The sequence below is a fragment of the Echiichthys vipera genome, assembly GCF_963691815.1.
Source record: "Echiichthys vipera genome assembly, chromosome: 4".
Lineage (NCBI taxonomy): Eukaryota > Metazoa > Chordata > Actinopteri > Perciformes > Trachinidae > Echiichthys > Echiichthys vipera.
The window spans coordinates 26,338,482-26,361,015 of record NC_139829.1 but is presented as its reverse complement, the minus strand read 5'-3'; the positions used below and the strand labels follow the sequence as shown (position 1 = coordinate 26,361,015).

At 41.3% G+C, this 22,534-nt stretch overlaps 3 protein-coding genes and 1 pseudogene across 4 annotated transcripts; 1 reads left to right on the top strand and 3 right to left on the bottom strand.

Moving 5' to 3' along the window:
* Positions 1-5,606: 5,606 nt before the first annotated feature.
* LOC310946651 (serpin A3-1-like) lies at positions 5,607-7,304 on the bottom strand (the record flags this gene model as incomplete). Its single annotated transcript, XM_083913165.1, has 5 exons — positions 5,607-5,801; positions 5,888-6,035; positions 6,185-6,378; positions 6,500-6,570; positions 6,665-7,304. 5 exons carry the CDS (start codon positions 7,302-7,304, stop codon positions 5,607-5,609), a joined length of 1,248 nt encoding a protein of 415 aa, XP_083769291.1.
* A 1,065-nt stretch (positions 7,305-8,369) lies between these two features.
* LOC310946412 (dual specificity protein phosphatase 26-like) lies at positions 8,370-10,974 on the bottom strand (annotated as a pseudogene). The gene is made up of 4 exons (XR_014593866.1): positions 10,933-10,974; positions 10,506-10,704; positions 9,841-10,052; positions 8,370-8,979 (listed from the first exon to the last, which is right to left on the bottom strand). The product of XR_014593866.1 is annotated as a dual specificity protein phosphatase 26-like (transcript).
* Positions 10,975-11,493: 519 nt separating this feature from the next.
* On the bottom strand, positions 11,494-15,745 carry bag4 (BCL2 associated athanogene 4). The gene is made up of 5 exons (XM_083911698.1): positions 15,494-15,745; positions 14,538-14,657; positions 14,097-14,327; positions 13,617-13,886; positions 11,494-13,193 (listed from the first exon to the last, which is right to left on the bottom strand). The coding sequence occupies exons 1-5, from the start codon at positions 15,584-15,586 to the stop codon at positions 12,741-12,743; spliced, it is 1,167 nt and encodes a 388-aa protein (XP_083767824.1). The 5' UTR covers positions 15,587-15,745; the 3' UTR covers positions 11,494-12,740.
* Positions 15,746-17,190: 1,445 nt separating this feature from the next.
* Positions 17,191-20,550, top strand: lsm1 (LSM1, U6 small nuclear RNA associated). The gene is made up of 4 exons (XM_083913011.1): positions 17,191-17,320; positions 17,468-17,536; positions 17,734-17,849; positions 20,043-20,550. The coding sequence occupies exons 1-4, from the start codon at positions 17,275-17,277 to the stop codon at positions 20,211-20,213; spliced, it is 402 nt and encodes a 133-aa protein (XP_083769137.1). The 5' UTR covers positions 17,191-17,274; the 3' UTR covers positions 20,214-20,550.
* The last annotated feature ends 1,984 nt before the right edge of the window (positions 20,551-22,534 follow it).

The window sequence follows — 22,534 nt, the reverse complement described above, 5'->3', positions numbered from 1 at the left end:
ATTTGAATCTTGAATATGGCATTAGGAAGTCACATCAAAGTCAAAATGGGGTCATACTTTGCATGCACCCCTTCATCTCTTCTTTCCTGCAGCGGATCAGGACAGCAGCAGTCCTCTGCCGTTTGGCCACTGGGGAGGAGCAGCACACTGCAGAACTCCACCTTCAAACTGGTCTCTTACTTCAACTCGGTGACTTATCGGCTTAGGTACTCTTGTTACTCACTGTTCTATCACAATTTCAATATAATAAAGTTTGCTCAACCACAAGAGCTTTTCCAATCATTATCCGGGGTCATACATACACTGTTACTTATTATATTAGTGCTACACAGGACAAAACATGAATTTTGAAGAGTTTTGTGTTGATCCACCGCGGCTGCAGCAGTCATTCAGTTATAAAAACTGCTTCATCACTCTTTGCAAGAATGGTGACACAGTCGTTTCATTCATCAAGATGGGATTTTTTGTGAGCCAATATGAATGAACTGCTGCCATCTGTTGGTCATGTTGTACAATTACCAAAAGTATCTTGTGACATGTCACATTGTTTATGAAAAGTAAAAGTTTTAATTGAATTTGTTGTTTTTTTTAATTTCGATTGTTTTTTTTAAAAAAACAACCTTTTTAATTAATTAGGTTTTTGTTGCATACTCCTCAGCTTTATAGCAACCCATGTTCATTTTAAAGTTTAAACTGAACAGTTTAAAGCATCTTCCAGTCCTTTGTGTTCTAGTCTAAGAAGATTTACAGGGTCTGGCAATTATAGTAAGATCCTCTGTTCAGGCAAAGGAATACCGTCCCCTGAGCTTTGAAGGGCTAAATAATGGCAAATATTGACTTTACTCAAGTGAATGGGAAATCTCTTTTCAAACTCTCACAAATGCTTTATTATTTTGACCAGTATAATTGCAATTACTTTCTGTTAAATTCTAGATTAAGCTAGTAATAACTCTGAAGCTGTTGTGGTAATAACCCGTCAGCAAATCATAAACTGGACAGCAGTCTAGCAGCTACAGTAGGTCATAGGTAACGAGCAATGACACAGGTTTCATTCATAAATGTGACACTTTTGACCTGAATGCTTCTGGTCCAGGTTTGTTATCAGGACAGTTTCATAAACGATCAAGATTCTTTTGTTTCCCAAGTTGAGTCAGTTTCCTGTTTTAGCTTTTGGCCGGACCAGTCTTTTGTGCTGATGCAGCGGCGGGCACGCTGGGGGGAGCGGCTTGCAGTTCTGGTAAGGCCTGATGCCTGGCAGGGAGAGTGCTGGATCCCTCAGTAGGAGTCGGGAGCTTGCACCCTTCGAGGAGCTCAGTGTCTCTGACTTGGCACGTGGGCAAATGATGACTGGGGCACACGTCTTAGGGATGATGGTGGTCATGGTCCGAGTCAGGACTCTTCCTCTTCTGGACGCCAGAGAAGGAGCTGCTGAAGGCTTCGGTTTCTTGTCTGGACATTTGTTCTCTTGCACTTCTTTGGGAAGTTGATTGTGGGTTGGCCAGCTCTGTATTTTACACTCCAAGTCTTTCAGAGCCTGGTCAGTATATGCCTGCATTTCCTTACGCAGCTGAGAAATCTGCTTCTCAAATTCATCCTTTAAGGCCTTTTCACTAGCCTCAAGCTTTTTCTCAAAAATGGCACACAGCTCCTCTTCCTTTAGCTCCATCTCATCTTTGCTCTCATCCGTCAGCATCTCTGCTTGTCTCTTCTCCTCACTGCTGACATCCTCGCCCTCAGGTTCACAGTTTACCTCTGTTTCTCTGTCTATGACTCTTTGCACCAGCTCCAGTATGCTGACCTTTGGGGCTTTTATACCCACTTGTGATCTGATCTGGTTACGTACCTGTTGGAAAACAGATTGCACCTTTGCTTGTGGCTCATTTTCTTCAGCAACGCTGCCCTCCAAACATTCCTCGTCCAGACCAGCAGAGGAGATCTGCCCTTCTACTGGAGCAGTGTCATCCTGCTGTTGCTCCTGTTGTTCTCCATTCACCAGTATTTGTGGGTTTTTTTCAGATGATAATTCGCTCATTTTCTTATTTCTTGTCCTGGCAGCTGCTCCCTTGGACTGAGCCACTACAATCATGTGAGGAGTGCTGGTGTGGGAAGGACCTGATTCCTGAGACCTGTTTGTCCTAAGAGACTAACTACCAGGGGAGTTAGGCCTACGGTCTAGTGTAATACAGCATGATGTATGACATAATGTTTCAAACACTGGGGTGGTGAGACAACAGCAACGCGTGCTAAACCAGTTCCAATATAAAATATATCAAAAGTCTCTGCTATAGTACATAAGTACTTAAATGTAAGTGCAACTCTCTCCAATGGCATTTCAATTCTACAGCTACCACATTATTCAATTTAGTAGCTGTAGTCATGTAAAGTAGCTGACATTACTTAATCCAACATGTTGTGTTCCTCTGTCTGCATGTGTGAAGTTGCATCCCATGACAACAGTGAGTCTCCAGGTAACATGAAAAACAAAGATCTTCAGGGACAGTCGGAGAGGGAGCACTGAGGGGCGGGCTACACATTCTCATTAGTGAGCTGTTACTGGACTGTGGAGCTTTAAGACACAACTATCAAGTGTTACTCTATAATGCTGTTCATCAACATGTTTTCTATGGGGGAGAAGTTGTAAATATGTTTGTGTTTGCAGTTATTGCCTTTCCACACTGCATGGTCAAATCAGTAAGCTGACTTACACACAGTAAAGAAGTACTCAGGGACTACTGAAAACTTTTTGGTATGGTAAAATGTATTAAATCAATCTAAGGTACACGTGGTAAAATTAAAATTCACCAGGAACTAGAATATTTTAGTTAACATTTGATTATTTACACATTTTATTCAAGTAATAAATTCACTGAATAGGAAAAGTTCATTCTATTATATATTTACAAATACAATTGAAATGATTTATACTGCAAGTCACTGCACATTAACTTTGAAATACAAAGCGTCCAAATACTTTTTTAATCATGGATGAGTAATTTCTAGCAAATGTAACCCTTATTTCTCATATTTGTGATAACAGTGACGTATCTCGGAAACAGAAGGTCGAAGTCACTCAGTGGTCCCCATTCAAGGGATCAACTTTCATCTCTCTACAACCACCCGTTACTGAGATTCGGCAGAAAAAGCCTTACCAGAAACTCCCATGATGCGTGATTTTTCTCACCAATAATGCATCATAAACACCAAGTATCATATATATTGGTCTTGATATCAGATATCAAAATCTTATATATGATAATAAAAAAAATGTCCCACCCTAAAGTCTTGTTGACGAGAGAATGTCAGATTTGAAGCCCATGTTTTCTTTTAAACATTAGAAAATGCTCCTGTGCTGATGACAGCTATGTTGTTAGGGTTCTGTGTCTTGGTGTTTTTGCCCTGCCTCTTTGTTCCTCCCCCTCTGCAGGGCTTGGCTGACGGGGCTGACGAGGCACACCTGCAGCCATTCAATCAATACCACCTCTATATATACACACCTGGTCTTGGCCCTTCTACGCTGCCAGATAATTCCGTCTTGTCATTCTTCGTACCTCACTGCATTGTGCCTGAGTTTGCCCTTAGCTGCCTCGTTGCCTGAGTTCCTGAGTTTGCCCTGAGCTGCTTCGTTGCCTGAGTTCCTGAGTTTGCCCTTAGCTGCCTCGTTGCCTGAGTCCCTGAATTTGCCCTGAGCTGCCTCATTGCCTGAGTTCCTGAGTTTGCCCTTAGCTGCCTCATTGCCTGAGTTCCTGAGTTTGCCCTGAGCTGCCTCGTTGCCTGAGTTCCTGAGTTTGCCCTTAGCTGCCTCGTTGCCTGAGTTCCTGAGTTTGCCCTTAGCTGCCTCGTTGCCTGAGTTCCTGAATTTGCCCTGAGCTGCCTCGCTTCCTGAGTTTGCCCTTAGCTGCCTCGTTGCCTGAGTTCCTGAATTTGCCCTGAGCTGCCTCATTGCCAGAGTTCCTGAGTTTGCCCTGAGCTGCCTCGTTGCCTGAGTTTGCCCCGTGCCTGAGCGTCTTCTGGCGGTTGAGTTCCCCTGCATGCCTTGCCGGCCACTTGTTGCTTCTACTTGTGGAGCCCCTTTGTTAAAATAAACATTTTTGACGCACCTATCTAACCTGCCTGCCTCTGTTTTAGGGTCAGTAGGCCCGCAACAGAACTATCTGGCCAATATGGACCCTGCAGAGATCTCCTCACTTCGGCAGGCGCTAGTAAGTCAGGGAGTCCTTATGTGGCAATACAAAGAGGCCCTTAAACAAATTATGGAAACTTCAGCGCCTTGCTTCAGGAGTTACCCAACTCAAGAGTCGTTTGGACCAGGTGTCCACACCTCCGCAGTCCTCCAGCTCCGGACTTCGCCCCGGTTATTCCATCCAACCATCCCCATGAGCCCTTCATCCCCTAACTGGCCAGGTACTCAGGAGTTTCACCAGCGTTCCTTAGTTTTTGATCAACAGCCTTTTACCTACTCCACTGATGGCTCCAAGATTGCTTTTATTATGAGTTTGCTGTCGGATAATGCATCTGCCTGGGCGCTGGCCTTGTCTGACAGCATCTCTCCCCTACGTAGTTCACTCCCTTTGTTTACAGCCGAGATGAGAAAGCTTTTGGACCACCCCTTACAAGGACAGCAGGGATCCAGCACAGTCTCCCAGTACTGTGTGGACTTTCGCATTCTTGCAGCTGAGTGTGGGTGGGATGAAAGGGCCCTACAGGGGGTATTTGTCAAGGGCTTGAAGGAGGAGCTCAAGGATGAACTAGCCGCTAGGGATGAAACTAGTTGTGAATGTTTTCCTTTTATTTAACACATTTAATCCAATAGTTTTGTATCTTTCTATGAGATCTGTGTTAAGTGTTTTGAAAAACTGTGTGAGAAATGTGTGAAACCAATGAAAAAGTGTGAACACATTTGCGAGAGAAGTGTCTTAGCAATCGAATCTGTAATGCAGCCCCACTCAGTAAAGTCCATTAGTATGTTTCCTCTTCTAACTGGGTTATAAATGTCCCTTTTGGGGCCCCATGTGTATTGGTCCCATTTTTTTTCTCAAATTATCATTAAGAGCTGTTACACATGTGGAGCTTTTATTAATGAACATGCATACTAAAAAAAATAAAACGGTTAGATTGTGTTGGGCTGCTTTATTTTATTTCTAACATGTTGAGAGAGCAACCCTTTCATTAATACAGTCCTTGAAGTATTATTTTGGGATAAATCTGATTTTTCCTATCTAGTAAATTGATAACCAACCTTGGCATTCCATGATTTAAGAAAAAAAACCCAGCAAAAGCTAATGAGAGAAATATATCATTCATTCATCTTCAACCGCTTGTCCCTGTCGGGGTCGCGGGGGGCTGGAGCCGGTCCCAGCTGACATCTGGTGTGAGGCGGGGTACACCCTGGACAGGATGCCAGTCTAACGCAGGGCACATAGAGACGAGCAGCGACAGAACACTATTCACGTTCACACCTACGGGCAATTTAATATTTTTAAAAAAATGAACTGGAGACTGAAGAAAACAATAGTCGTAGGATGGATCGAAACAAGAAAGAGACCGGAGATCAAATGTTTTTGTTGATGCAGCAGATTTTCTTGAGCAAACACAAAGTACGTATTCCATCAGACATTTGGGTTGATAATTTTGCCCAAGAAGAGGATGTTTTCTGTGTCGCGTTCAGCGATGGCAACCATAAAAGGGCGATTGAACTTCAAGACGGGGATGCTGCGGAAAGACAAAAGTGTCATGGTGATGCCAGTGGCAGCTGCAGCGGTGGCTCCGGCCTCATCAACATCCAGGGTAGCTTGATGCACAACCTACGGTGCAATGGAGGCAATGTGAAATTAAAGACAGATGGAATATAGGGAAGGAACTATGTGTGAAATAACCTCTCTGTTCTTACGTCTGAGACCACCAGTTTTTGTCCCTCTGAAATGCCGTTCAAATTTGCACGATCACCAAACATGTCTGTCATTCCCATTTCAGTCAGCACATCATTCAGCGTGTAGGAAGTCTTGATGGAGAACTTTGGTATATATACGTCATGTATGCTAAAATACAATGAGAATAGACAAACATTAGTTGATTATTAGGCTACAGTAATAACTGATCTGACAAGAAAAGCCTGAGTAGTTAATACAATGTCAAACCTTCTACATTAGAAACCAAGAATTTAAGGATGATTTTAGATTCTCTCAACCTGGACTTCATCCACTTCATCCATTTGGTGACGTGGCCTGGGCAAATGGCATTCTCCAGTGTTGCCATGTCATCAGGCAACATCAACAGCATGGTGTAGGAGCTGTTGAAGGGGATCTGGAGGACTGATGTGTTGATTGCTTGGTCATAATAGGTATCAAAATCACCTTCCATATTCATCATCTGGACTGGAACCTGGAAAATGACAATTCAAACATGAGGTTCCTTAAATGGAAAAGACTCAGTATGGAGGATGTCTGATGGCGCATGCTGTGACTCATCAAATCCATTCTGAATACATGGTGCAACTTTGAACCTTGGTGTTCTCATCCACCATGAAGGTATCCTCTTTGGTGAGATTAGGATCAAATGGAGTTGCCCACTTTCCTGTTTGACAATGAGCAGAAATAAAACACGATTTATGGTTGATTCATGAAACTGAAGAAACAAACCAGATTCGTCATCTCACTTAACCTTTTACCTTTGTAGTAGATGTAGCTCAGGAGATACATGACTGTGTTTGAATCGAGGCTCTCCACCAGCTTGTCTATCTTCCCGTTGGTCTTCTCTGCTACATACTTATTGATGGTATCAGCGCTTTCTTTGGTTTGGGCGAAGTCGACATTGAACCCATCTGTAAAATAGGACTGCTTCAAGGTCTCCAGGAACTCAGGCTGTGGCTTGAAGCGGTTGTCCACGAATAAAGCTGTCCCTTTACTGGAGTCTTCCTGAGATGTGTTGTATCCACTGGGGAGGAGCATTCGAAAGGCCCAATTCACATCTGTCTGGGTCAGTAGGGAGTTGTTGAAACCCAGACCACTGAAGAGCTGGCGGTGGGTCTCCCCCCGTGCTCCTACAGACAAGGCAGCCAAGGCAATAGACACACTAGCTGGGGAGAGGAAGATATTCTTGCCCTCTGAGTCGGCGTGAGCTGCTAACTTCCTGTACAGACGGTAGGCAAACTGGTTGTTTGCTGAAGTTACCAGTGAGATTCTTTTGTCGCTGCAGCCGAGGGCAGTGTCTTGGTCTGCCTGATCTTTGCCATGATCAACATGGTGATCACCTCTCCCCACGCAGATCACTGCTGATAAGATCCAGAGACCCAAGGCTGCGTGCGTCATTGTGAACTGAGACAAAAGGTCAAAAGTGCAACAATGTTTATTTGGGTTACACAATGTTTGCTATTGTAAATACTCGTGATTTTACAAAAGTTACAATTATTAAATATGTTTTAAATTGTCAAAAATTAGTTTTTTACTTGGAATGATGGGCTCCTTAATTAACACACTATTTTCTGCCAACATTGGAACCATTTTTGGTTATTTTACACACAATTTTATGTGCTTTTCCCAAGTGGGTGAAGTGGGTGGGGCTTATTTCAAGAATAAAGACATACTGTATGTGATATGTCTGTGGACCAATCAGATACATTTGAATCAGAATCTGATTCAGAGTTTATTGCTGTCAATCCATTCTGATTGAATCACACCCACACCACCCTCATGAAGCAAATGAGCACATTTTTTTGTACACTCTAAATAAATAATACTGGAGGAGTTAGGAGATAAAAAAAATCTGCACTAATGGCATAATATTTAATGTTATTGTGAAATACATAAAGTTTACAGGAGCTTCAAATGTTAATTTATTATTCATTTATTAGACCTCCAAAAGGAGGATTAGAATAGTAAATCTAGTCATTTCTAAAGAATTTACGTTTACAGCTGTAACACAGATGTTAAATATGTTCCACTTCCATTGTGCACAGTTACATCTCAAACTCACAATGTCAAATGTAGTTTTGAACTGCTGAAACAATTAATCTGAGCTATTTCTCTCTTTTTAACCACTTACCTTCCCCTGGTTGAAGCACAGACAGCGAAGCACAGGCTGGACACAGGGAGAAGTCCCTTTTTATAAGATTGATGAGAGCAACTGAACTTTGGCTTTGTTTATTTTCTTTCTCAACCTCTTATTTGCTCTGCCCCTGCATTTGTTCTGTGTAATGATTACTGCCTATGATACACAAACATGAAACATGTTAGAGATGATTACTCATCAGTTTCTAGTCCAGACTCCATATCATACTGTACCATACAGAAGAATGTCGTTGTATGTAGGTAGCACTGATGTGAGAATTGATTACCAAAAGCTGAATCAGATTAATGTTTTTAATGTAAAAGTTCAATCATTGAGTACAAATTGACAGAACATACATATTTATTTTTTTTACCTTAAAGTTAAAGGCAATTAAAACATGATACGGGAAACAATTCAATGCTGTATCTGAAATACTAAAAGAAATATGAAATCAGCTGGGTCTGTCTGACGTTCCTGTCTGTTATAGGGAAGGTTTTCGTTGCCACCGTACTCTACGGGGGAATTGTTGGGTCTCTGTAAATCATAAATAAGTCATAGAGTGTGGTCTTTACCTAGTCTGTAAAGTGTCCTGAGATAACTTTTGTTATGATTTGGCACTATAAATAAAATTGAATTGAATTGACCCTTCTTTTTAGCATTATGGCATATACCTGATCTTATTGTATCATATGTGTCTTTGTGTTCTGGACCCATTCAAATCTGTAATGCTACCAGTCAGTGTTCAGTGTGAGCCAAAGAGCTGGCCATCCAGTTTGATGAGCTGTCGGAGGAAACCTCGATTGGGAATGACACCCCGGTTCTCTTTCACAGCACAAATAGCCTCCACGAGGGTCAGTTTCTGCTTCAGCATCAGATATGCCAGGACCAGGGTGGCGGAGCGGCTCACTCCGACATGACAGTGCACCAACACTTTGCCTGGGAATCAGAGAAACATTACATTGCATCATTTATTTCTACACAGACTGCCACTAGATTACAGTGGCAGAAGAAGGATGCAGATCCTTTATTTAAGTACAAGTAGCCTACTGATAACACACTTTTACGTAAGGCAGCGTTTACTGTGTGTGTTGAGTTCCGTTCTCTCAACTTGATCCAATCGTACTCGCCTCTGGGAGTCGCCATCTTGTCAGACTTTGACTTCGCCTCATTTCCTCTTACCAAAAAAGGGCATTGATGTGACACTGGGGGGAGGGAGATACGTTCATCTGGTTGACGTTTACCTCAGAGGCAAAGTGAGGGCCAGTGGCTAGCTGTCACTCAAGAGGCCGCGCCCTTAATTATTCACAAACTTTAACCTCCACTAAAATAAAAAATAGCCTGGTACAAAAGAAAATACCACCTCAGTGTTGTAATGGAGATATCACCTAAACATACAGACTAGAATGTTTTTTTTGTACCAAGCCTTAGATAGGATTAATTATGCTCTGAAAACAGCCTATTTAACATGGGGGTCAATGAGAAATTGCTTTATTATGAAACCTGGAGAACTGCAATTTTTGGCACTTGAACCAGGAAATCGCTGTGGTTGGGGCTTGAGTTTATCCCAAACATTAAATATCAACACATCTGGAGAGACATTGATTTTTTTACTGGACAGGCAGGGGATGAAAAAAGCTGTGAGACAAATATGGTATGGTCTGATATTACCACTGAGATGTAGTCGAGTAGAAGTTTAAAGAATATAAAGTAACATAGAATGGACTCAAGGAAAGTACTTCAAATGTATACTCAAGTACTTGAGTAAATGTACTTAGTTAAGTTCCCCCCTCCACTCACCTCCACCGCTGAGAGCCCTTTGGATAAAGTCTGCTGCTGGCTGGAAGTTGACGCTCATGTCAAAGTTACAGGAGTCATGAGCCTCTATGCCCATGTAGGTGATCTGCATGCCCTCATAGACGTCTGGCTGTCCTCTGCGTTTACTGTGAGCTGCATTCAGGATGTGAGTGACTCAATGCCTGGATAGATCAGCCCGGTTCTCTGCACTGAGTCTAAAAAGCACAATACTTTGTGTTCACGGACAGTGTCTGTGAATTCATACAGTCAAACGTTGCAGGTGTTTCTTGGTGAAGCATTTGCATGGTACGTATTTCATAGTGATTGATGTTTAGGAGGTAATGTCAGAAATGCAAGTTGAACTTGTCAAGAGACCTGAGACGCACTTTCCTGTCGGGGTATCAGTGAAGACTCTCACAGAGCGCAGCTGTAGTTTGTGCAAGTTCCCAATGTGGAATGCAATGTGTGGGATCTCAAGTTACTCATTCTGCATATAATTCTGATTTATGATCAGTTTTTCTTTCACGCATGGACTAAATCCAAGTCTAGACTTGGGTAATAATTGTAAATAGGTCTCAGGCCACTCTCTGTGTCACAGCGTGAGTACATACACATACACAACATGCTTCGTTCATGTCCGCCAGCCAAGGAAAAAGTCAGTTACTTACTGGTCACCGATGTAGAGCCTTGGCCACACTTCATCTGCATGGCTGATAATGGCTTTGCCAGTAAACAAGAGTCTTTCCAACTCAAACACTGCTAAACCAGGTGAACTCAGGTCAATTTCCACTTTCCGTGGGGGGGGTCTATCGTTCCAGGACGCGGGGAGTTTGGATGAATAGGACATCGCCTTTTCAGTGGGTTTCTCTGTGGTGACACAGAACTTTTCCTAACTTGTGAGGCAACTTCTAATCCTTTAAAAGTACACGGTCCAAAAAGTCAAAAAGTACTTGCATTTAGTTTATCAAAATAAATGTTAGTCTTCTAAAAGGACAGCTACAGTATAAAAAATATTACCAACAAGCTCTCCGGAACCACTGCGTCCAACAGAATGAATGGCACAGGTGATTTCAGTGTCAGGCTTCGTCTTCTTACCTCACATGTACTCACCACGGGGCGTCCTAGGGTTTGCCAGGCCATTTGACCCTTACATTAAATGTAGCCTGCGTGCCTCGAGCCCTCAGCGGCCTGTGTTATGCTTTTGAATGAAAATAGCCGTCTATTTAAAGATCCGTATCCATGAAGCAGTTTCCACTCGACAGAAAAACGATTTCTCATTTTACATTTTTATAACACGAGTTTCTATTTCTCTTTAAGAATGAAATATGATTATCGAGAGCTAAATATGTCTCGGATACATTTGTTCTGTTAACTGCAATTGATTTTAAATACAATATAAAAAACAGTAGAAAACAGAAAGAATTATTCATTTGATCACAAGTTCAAAAATATACTGACATTTAATTATTTCTCTGCTATTTTCTGGCTCAAATAGTTTCAATAGTTCAGGCAAAGATCCCCATCCTGCGTCGGAAACATGCGTTATATCTGAAACTGTACAGAAAATGAACACATGACAGGTGATTTCTTTTCATGCAAAGCTTGTGATCTTAATTTTATTTGATTCTTTTCTGATTATATAAATCCACCCCTTGAAATATGGCACTCTTTTTTTTTTTTTCTAAATCAACACATCAACAATGATCGGAAAAAAGACCTACACGAGAAAACAGATTGTGGTGCAAATCTGGATTTGTATAACAAGGATATTAGTGCGACAGAAAACAGAAACAAGGTCCAAATTTAACACTTGATCCAAGTGCTATGACCGACATTGTCCTTAAGCACATAACATTACTGAAAATATCGAAATTAATAATTTCCTTTATCCTTTACAGCAACTGATTTGAACACTTCATTCTGGAAATACAACCTCCTTGTTTAGCCATATACAGTATATTTCAAGTGTCAAAAAAAAGAGCATAATTTAACAGCTATTCAAGTCATTCTTAAACTTCTCCTCATGTATCTGTAATAACAGTAGTTCCAAGAGTAAAATACATGGCATTCATATGTAGATCTGATTCTAGGTCTGCGCTTCGGAAGAAATTTCATCCAAAAGATGGATCAATCTTAAGGGAGGGGTCACTATTCTGCTACGCTCTATGTCAAATTATGCGTTTTAAGATGTCATGACTGTATTAAGTGATTGTGTGAAATTACAGTGCATGCAGGGCTGGGAGCACAATTGAAAAAAAAAGGAAAAGTGTTGCATCTATTCCTGCGGAGATACGGAGACGTCATAGGCAACTAAATGTATGGCCTCTATCGGGGGCGAGGACAATATCATGCAAACGGACTGAGAGATGTAATAACAAACAGCGGATGAAGTACATGTATTGATGTAGGATCAGACTAAAACAGACACCCACAATCCTGAGGGACAGCGATAATCTGTATCACAGGTTAGAGAGCACTAAATAGAGTCATCTTCCTGTGACTCTGCCCTGCATTATGCTGGCAAAGGCATGACATTACAGATAAGCCGAGCAACAGTGTCAAATAGTGTAGCCGGTGCGGTAACTCACTGAGTCTGAAAGTCACTTATGATATGTACAAGCATCAGTCTACACTTCTAACACCATCATATCACTTATACCAGCATAATTAGGCTTTAAATGTTGATCCATGTACCAGTATTCGCTCAGTCATGGTCTTGGGTCCATGCCGCTTATTCCTGGCATTGAATATCACAATGATGGAAAAAAACCTTAAGATAACACAGCTCAGAGAGAGAGAGAGAAGACTGGACCCTCATTGTGTCCATGGAAGATCTGGAAGAAGAATACGCCAAGACCAGCAAGACCAGATGACCCCCCCCAACACCAGTAAATAAATCCAGTTCAGAAGGCTTTCTTCTCCAGCCGGTCCAGAATGGCCTGGATCCTCTGTACAGCATCCTTTCGGGCTTGCCGGACGTTCTCCTGTCCCTGAGTCTCCACAGAGTCCAGCACCAGCAGCTCTTTGGTCAGCAGTTCTTCAAGATACCGATAACTCTTGTCTGTCTTTTTGCCAACAAACTCATCAACATCTTCCTGAAGCAGCAGCATTCTGGCCATGACTAGTTGGACTTTAGCTAGGCCGGGGTTATCGCTCAGGGGATGAGGTCCAGCCTGGGCTGGAGCCGGGGCCGGAGGCTGGGGCTCACCTTGCGAAGGATTTGGCTCACCTCTCCCAGTTTTGTTGTACATTTGAGGAGGTGAACTTATTTCAGCTGGCTTTCCATTGGGGGCATTCTGGGCTGGGGTTGGCCGGGGCTTAGGTCCCACTTGTGGGCCGCGTTGGTGCTGTTGGTCCTATGGTAACATGAAACAACAGATTGTAAAAATATTGATAACCAATTTGATGATTGTCATTACTACTTTTATACAAAATGCATGAGTATCCAAAAATTGAAATATCCTTAAATAATGTATGTGTGTGTGTGTGTGTGTGTGTGTGTGTGTGTGTGTGTGTGTGTGTGTGTGTGTGTGTGTGTGTGTGTGTGTGTGTGTGTGTGTGTGTGTGTGTGTGTGTGTGTGTGTGTGTGTGTGTGTGTGTGTGTAATATGATTGAAGTGAAAAAATGCAATTTCCCCTTGGGGAATGATAAAGGAATGCTTCTTCTTCTTTGTTTACTTCTGTTCTATAATCAGCCTCTCTTTCCGTTTACCTCACTTCATTAACAATACCAAAGATTCAAAGAAAACACTTTGAGATACAGTAGCTGCAGATTCATACCTTGGGTTGGTAAGGTGGTGGAGCGCCAGTTCCAGTCCCCGGCCATGCTGGAGGATGAGAGGGACGGACAGGATTGCCGTAGTGATTTGGAGGAGGCTGCTGGCCTGGCTGCCATTGCTGCTGTGGGGGGGCATACGCACCAGAATGTGTCCACGCATCAGCTTGGGGGTTTGGGTGGATAGGCTGGCCAGTAGGGTATGGGGGGTTTGAAGGCATTGTATGACCACCTTCACTGTAGTGAGGGTACGCCCCAGGAGGATATCCAGGACCCTGGGAGCAGAGGCAACATAATTATATGTAGTATTTAGAGAAATACTTTTCTTTTGGGTGTGAAGGTAATTTGGCTGCAGAGGGAAAAAAGCTGTTGTTTATTTCTAATAACACTCAGCAGATTATATCACAGTCAGAGACGATTACTAGTAATGTAACATTTGTACTATTTCCATCATTTGACCATGGTGTGTGTTTCAATGAACTCACCCCTTGACAGTGTGGACCGGGATAGTGATGATGTTGGTGTTGAGAGTGTGGCTGTCCAGAAGGCCCACTGCTCTGCTCTGCTGGACAGCCCTGGTTAGGATATGGACCCGGAGCCGGTCTCTGAGTGTCAGCACAGTAGAAAGGGTTGGATGGGTGGAAACCACTTGCGGAATATTGACTCTGCGCGGGGCTGTAGACACCATGGCCATTTGGATAACCTCCCGGCATTACCTACATGGAAAGTACACATACAAGAGGGGACAATCATAAGACATGCCTTTGTCTGTGTGTAACTGTTCCAACATTGTAGCCGATTGTAAGAGAATGTGAGGGAAAGGTGAAAGCACTCAAGAGACTTAAGGATAATGAGTAGGTTTACTTTACTGCTGCACGCCCTCAGATTTAAAAAGGCGGCAGGTTATGTTGCATCATGAGCTGTACCTGTGGACTGTACTGTGGCTGGACTTCTGATCCAGACGGATAGGTATTTGCATAGTGTCCTGTGGAATGGGACTGGGGATACCAGTAGTGTGAGGGGTAGCCTGGATACTGAGGAGCGTCCTGTGAACACAGAATCAAGTCAACTTCATTGTCAATTTCAACAATATGTGTGAGAGACACAGAGGAATCGAAAATGCATTTCTCTCCCCCCCATGGTGCAATGAGTACAAAAGTAAAATATACAAGAAATAAATTCTAAATAGTTCAAAAGAAATAGAAAAAAAAGAAAATATGCAATGCAAAAATACAAACAATATGTGCAATGTACAGGAAACTAAACAAATAAATCAAAAATGTACACAAGAAGGACACAAAAGACTATATAATAAATGTAAAAAGCACTGATGAGAGTGAAAAATAATATCACAAAGGAAAGTTATTATGAGAGAACATCTCTGTCCTGAAATACCAAGAGTACCATTCCTATTGTGATATGTCCTTGGTTCAAACTATAGGAAACTGTGAAACACATGCTGTCAACATCAGCGGTCGTCTGTAGCACAAGACTCATTTGTTGCTTGCTGAACCAGTTTTGCACGGAGCGGACCAATGCTGTGTAGCTAACCAATAACAAGGGCCTCGCTGAATATTTGAGGGAAGACCCGTGTAAAACATGTACGCTTTGACACAACTGTAGCACTGTCCGTTGTGTTGTCACGTCAGGATAAACGTGACAAAGTCGGGCGACAGCTGAACTAGCAGCGTAGCGGCAACTATTACATAATGGCAGCTAGCTCCGTTAGCCGCGCAGCTAGCATGGACTGAGCTGTACCGTTACGCAAGCGAGCAGGGTAACAATGTTTTTACGAATAAACTCAACTTTGTGAACATAAAGGACACTTAAAAAGACAGCGGACACAGCCCTGGGATATCTCAAACTGTATCCACCTACTCACCATGGTGTTATTCCAGTTCCCGTTAGTATTTTCTGAGTTGCAGGTCGAGGGCCAGCCGGGCTTCAGATTTGACTGCATTTGAAGATGATGCATCGGCTAAGCGCGCTCCCCGGTGGTCGACCTGTTTACTGCCATTTTAAAAGACAAGCCTTTAACAAAGCCAATAGTTAATTATCTAACCCTTCAGCCGGTCCGAATTGCAATACTGCCGTTTTTCTGCAGAGGTAGAGATCGCCTGATTGGGATCAGGAAATGACTTAACGGCACCGAGCTCGGGTAATCCGGTGCTGTCTCTTTAATGAAGAGATCGTCTACAACTGCAGAGCTCTCACTCTGCTGCTGTCTTCTGGCACCACGAACGTTATTACGGAGTGGAGGACTATGGATGACTAAACATGATTCAAGTTTCAATAAATAAACAAATAAATGCATAAATAAATCTATAAATAAATACAGGAATAAAAAATATAAATACATAAATGCAGAAATAAATCTATAAATAAATACAGGAATAAATAAATACATACATAAGTGCAGTAATACATAAATAAATGCTAAAATGAATGAATAAGTACATTAAGTAATACATAAATGCATACATAAATAAATGCATAAATACATCTATAAATTAAATAATAGCTGAAATGAATGAATAAATAAATTAAAACAAATGCATACGTAAATAAATAAATGCATGAATAAATGTATAAACAAAAGAGTAAATAAATAACTAATCGATAAATAAATCTATAAATAAATATAGGAATAAACGAAATAAAGGCAAATATATATATATATATATATATATATATATATATATATATATATACATAAATGAATAAATACATCAATGCTGAAATTAATTAATAAATAAATACAATAAAACATACATTCATAAATAAATGCATGAATAAATGTATGAGAAAGAGTTAGAGTAAATATATAAATAAATGCATAAATACATCTATAATAAATATATATGTAAATGCAGAAATAAAGACATGTATACAGAAATAAATAAATGAATACATGTATAAATAAAAGAGTAAATCTATAAATAAATTCAGGAGTACATACATACATAAATGCAAAAATAAATACATATATACATAAATAAATAAATACATAAATGCTGAAATAAATAATTAAAATAATACATAAATGAATAAATAAATACATGACACAAGAATAAATAAAAGAGTAAATACATAAATAATTGTTTTTTTCACCTACATGTATTTATTTCTGTATTTCTGTGTCCACATGTTAATGAGGTAGGAGGTCCCATTCATTTATTCATTCATTTATTTCATCATTTATTTATGCATGTATGTATTTATTTATTTAAACATTTATTTATGTATTTCCTTTACATAAATCCTCCATAGCATAACCAAGAAAAAAAAGGTGTGCACATGTTGATATACGATCTTTGCCGTCGCCTGTGCGTAAACTGACGCTGTTAGCCAATAGGAAACGCGTCATAAAAATATCCTATTTTTACCGATTACTAACTAATATTTTAGTCTTTAATAATTACACCCTTTTAATGTTACATTTATTCAAACATATTATCTTAAGGTACTTGTTCTTAAAAAAAAAAAAACTGGGAACAAAATGTAAGTGCGGTGCAGCGCTCAAAGGGTTAAGCGTCTACAGGAAGTTTATCCCGGGCGTGTATAAAGACGCTTCCTGTACTTCTCTTGAAAGAACCCTATTTTGAAACATTCATGGCTTGACGTTACACAAAGATACAGAAAGCAAAGAAACAGCAGCCCAAGATGAACTACGTACCAGGGACGGCAAGCCTCATTGACGACATCGACAGTAAGTCTGAGAGGAGGATCCGCTCCTTGGGAAAACGCTTCATGAAAACCCGTTTCAAGATGTGGCATCGTGTCTGACACAAGCTGGACCCGTTTGCAACCGTTTAATGTTGTGACTAAACATGCTTGTGTTGCTTGTGTCCCGCAGAGAAGCACCTTGTGCTGCTCCGAGATGGCAGAACACTGATCGGTTACCTCAGAAGCATCGATCAGTTTGGTATGACTCTTTTGTTATCACCCACTTTTAACTCCAATAGGGTGCAAAACACAGTATTGCGGCTTATTTTAAAGAGGCTCAGTTCAAATATGCATGCGATTCCCACTCTCTCTGGTGTTTTATGTTTATTTTAAAGTGTCTAAAGGGCATATAACACCGCACTTTATTGATCTAACCTGTTTCTCTTCTCCCTGCAGCCAATTTAGTTTTTCATCAGACAGTTGAGCGCATCCACGTGGGGAAGAAATTTGGTGACATCCCTAGAGGAATATTCATTGTGAGAGGAGAGAATGTGGTGCTGCTTGGAGAGATAGTAAGTGGGAATGTCTTCTTTTGATTTGTGTTTGGATGAAACAAGTAGCTGAAATGATACAAACTGGGATTCAACAACAGTGGATGGGGAGTCATTTGGCACAAAGTGGTCAAATTATGTCATTCAGACGTTACATTAAATGTACAGTAATGAGTCTTGTTGTGGATGTTCACAATCATTTGGTCATGGGTCCTAACTAATTTAAAAAATGAGACTGTTTATTCTTTTTGTTCATTATTTATTTTATATATATTTTGAAACAGTCACTAATGAAACAAACAGCTGTGTAGGGGGCTTAAAACTGGGTGAGGAACAACCCAACTCTTCTACTAAGGTGAGGTTATCGAAGACAGTTTCATGTCCCAGGTCATACACCATGGCAACAAGACACAAGGTAGTGATACTGCATCAGCAAAGTCTCTCCAAACAAAGATTTCAAAGCAGACTGAGGTTTGAAGATGTGGTGTTCAAGAGCTTTTGAAGAAAAGGAAAGAAACGGGCAACATTGAGGATCGTAGACGCAGTGGTCGCCCAAGACAACTTAGTGCAGCAGATGAGAAGCATTTACTCATTCATTCATCTTCAACCGCTTGTCCCTGTCGGGGTCGCGGGGGGCTGGAGCCGGTCACAGCTGACATCGGGCGTGAGGCGGGGTACACCCTGGACAGGACGCCAGTCTATCACAGGGCACATAGAGACGCACATAGACAGACAAACATTCACACCTACGGGCAATTTTAGAGTCATCAATTAACCTTACATCAAGCTTATTTCCCTCCAACACAAAAATAAGGCCAAGTGACTCAACTATGCACAAAAACATAGGAACTGGGGTACAGAAAAATGGCAGCAAGGTCTCTAGACTGATGAGTCACATTTTGAAATATTTGGCTGTAGCAGAAGGCAGTTTTTTGCCAAAGGACTGGAGAGCAGTACAACAATGAGTGTCTGCAGGCAACAGTGAAGCCTGGTGGAGGTTCATGCAAGTTTGGGGCTGCATTTCTGCAAATGGAGTTGGAGATTTGGTCAGGATTAATGGTGTCCTATGCTGAGAAATACAGGCAGATACTTATCCATCATGCAATACCATCAGGGAGGCGTGTGATTGAGATTTGATGCTATTTTGAAGGCAAAGGGTGGTCGTCAAATATTGATTTGATATATACCGTATATACAGTTATTTTAATAGTGCTAGGTTGGAAACTATGCTATTTACCAAAGCTAACACAAGCTATAAACTTTTAAAACCTATTAGTCCCCCTGCCATCTTAATGCACTGTAAAATAAACCAAATAAAACCTGTCTAAGATATCTGAAACCGACAGAAAAATGCAACTCTACAGCCACTTAACCTGGCTCTTTTTCAGAACTGGAACATCCATAAAATTTGGACATATTACAGTGACGTCGGTTCCTTCTAGGTCTGCACACAGCGTAAACATGACTCTTGAACCCAGACTCTACATCTCCCTTTGTAAATATTCTTCATGCGTCTCAACTCTGCCTCTACAGCAGGGGAGGATGTCCAGCAGGCCGAGTACATTTGTTCATGTAACCAACAAAGAACCGATGCATATAAATTACGGGCATCACAGCGTGTGATGATTAAATGCAGTTTTCATTTTTAACAGACACAAGGCGTCATTACTGTGTTCAAGCTCCGCTCTCTAGAAGTTGTTAACATCTGCTGTGGTAGGAGAGGTTTTCCAGAGCCTGATGAATACACTTCTGTTTAATTTCATTATTCATTTATTACTCATTAATTTCTTTCTATTATAATTCCGAGAGGGGGGGGGTAGATGTGGGTGGAGATCAAGTTGTGGTTGAGTGGAATTGGTGCCTTTTCCGATATATCCTGGGAGATATTGAATGATCACATTTGGCCGACAGTGGCAAGTCCATACCATCAGGGAAAGATCTGCGTGCTGTACGTTAAATATACTACACTTTAAAGGTCCCATACTATGCTGATTTTCAGGTTCATACTTGTATTTTGAGTTTGTACTAGAACATGTTTACATGCTTCAAAAAACACACTATTTTCTCATGCCGTCTGTCTGAAACACTCCATTTTAGTGCCTGTCTCTTTAAGCTCCCCTCCTGAAGTGGCTGTTCTTATTGGAGAGAGCCACAAGGTTACTGCTACAGCACATGAGTTTGTTGGTAACGGATGGAACGTCTCTGTCTCTGTAGGATGTGGACAAGCCCTGCGACACGGTCCTGCAGCAGGTCTCCATCGAAGAGATTCTGGAGGAGCAGCGGTTGCAGCAGCAAGCCAAACAGGAGACGGAGAAAGTCAAAATGCAGGCCCTGAAGGACCGAGGCCTTTCCATCCCCAAAGCTGATAACTTAGACGAATACTAACGTTGATTTCCGTGAGCCTGATCCTCAGTTTTAAGTTGAAGTTGAATTTGAGTTTGAGAGAGCATGAGTGTGTTGTTTTTTTGTTTTGTTTTTATGGGTACAAGGCTGCATCGTGCTGGCCTGAATACTGTAGTGTACTGTATGAATTTCATTTGAATCATTTGGAGGAGAAAAAAAAAATGTGACGGCTGCTCTCAGTTCTGCAGATCCTTACAGCAATCATGTGTTTATGTAAGATCACTCTGTTTTGCAATTATTTTACAGCAGCACTTTCTATGTTGTCAGTGACATGTTGAGCCTTTTTATTTGGAGATACGTGGGCCTGCTATTGACAAAAAACTACATGCTATGCTCCATTAAAGAGTTTAGTTTTTCATTATGGAAGGAGTTCTTGGGCACATTTGTCTCATTTGCACCATGTTTGTTTGTTTTATTACTCTATTCTGCATTATCAAGGCTTTCAAGACTGACATATTTGGGGGGGGGTTCTGGGCCCATAGCAGCCAGTGCCCTTCTGGTCCTGTGTGATGGCGCAACAATGCCAACATGCACACCGCGTCACACGCTGCAACGCGAGATCAAACACGAGGTCGGTGGATTTCTTATTCCCAGCCTAGAGGCAAAGGCATAATTAATGTGACTAGGCAGGCGGCATATCAGTGCATCCGACAAACACGTGTCCTGTTTATACAGATAAGAGCGCGTCCGGAGAATCCATGCTGTCTGCCTTCATTAGTCAATAAGACGCTTGTTAATCGTTTGGACGGATACAGTGAGTTAATGTACAACAGCCGCTCGGCAGACACCCTGTGACCGCCTCAGTGGGCCCTTTCCCTGGCTGCAGCAGTGGGCAGGTCGGCGGTGTTCAGGCCCACAGGGTGCTATGAACTCTTAAATGAGTTATCGTGGTACCACGTCCTTCCGCCGAGATTCAATATGCTTTTTTTCTCTGTAACTGTGAACACTACAGCAGCCTGCATTAAGCAAAAAACGCTGCCTGAAGGACGTCAAGCTACGTGCAGTTACAAAAATATGAAATCTAGGCAACCTTCAAAATAAAAGTCTTTAACTCCATCACTAATTACAGAAGAAGTTACAGGGGCATAAAGTGACCAGGAGGGCAAAAGTTGAACTGGGGACTGTGAGCACGACACAAAGGGGGTCTTATGTTTTAGCTATGCCACTGTCTTTAGAGCGGGGATACCTAACCTGCTTCGCCCAGGGGTTGCTTTCACAAAATGACAGCAGGCCAGAGGCCCGTTAATAAACAAAAACTGATCATATTTATCAGATAAATTGTATAAACCTTAAAATGCCCACCACTTCATCTTTTCAAATAAACCGAGGTCAAGTTTACAGTATGCAGGTCACACAGCTCTATTTTGATGGGTTTTTTATCCACTGGCACATTACTCTGTTGATTGTTTAAAAAAATCCCAGTGTGAATCCGTTTATTTTCATTCTGAATTAGAAAAATGGTTGGCAGAACACCCGGCACCCTTTCATGTACCAGAATTAGAAAGCGGTAAATAAATAAATTGAGCATCAAGCAAACTACCTTCAATCAATTCATTATAACTCCCATCTACTTAGGTCTTCATGGCCTTATAACCCAGAGGTTACACTATGTATTTATACTGGTCTTAGGTCAACCGTAGATGATGGGCGATATGAGCCTCCAACTCAAATATAATGTATGTTAAAATATTTATAAGAAGCTATTGTATTTGCATACAGACACTTTTCAAATCTCAGGGCTTGATCCTTATTTCTCAAGTGCCACCAACTTGGAAAACATGGACTTGCTCACCTGAATATATCCCAGACAAACAAGTGTTGTAGAAATGCAAACTTATAATCATGGGTCATGGCATCTTCTGTAAACCTCAGCAGTGAACAGAGACACTATACAAGTGTTGTGTCCTCATCTGTCTTTGGCATGTGGACATGTCTTCTGTGAAAAAGGCCAATGTCAACATTAAGTCTTCAGAGCCATTGCTGCCTAATGCATTGTATCCATCGCGTTAATCATACTAGAACATTTCTGTTATGTCGTTCATCATGTAAAACTTCTTCCACCAGAGGGCGACTTTACCTTTTTTCCCACTTTATATTCATTACTAAAGTAATTTGCTAATTCTACTCTCATTTGTGTCATTGCAATAGAGACAACATGAAGTTTAAACTAAGAGCAAGAGGAGAACAGGCATGTATGTATGTATCTATAACAAGGGTTTGACTTTTTTGTCCAGTTATATAATGAGATGAGATAAAATAGAACTTTATTGATCCAAAAGGAAATTCCACATATAATATGAGAC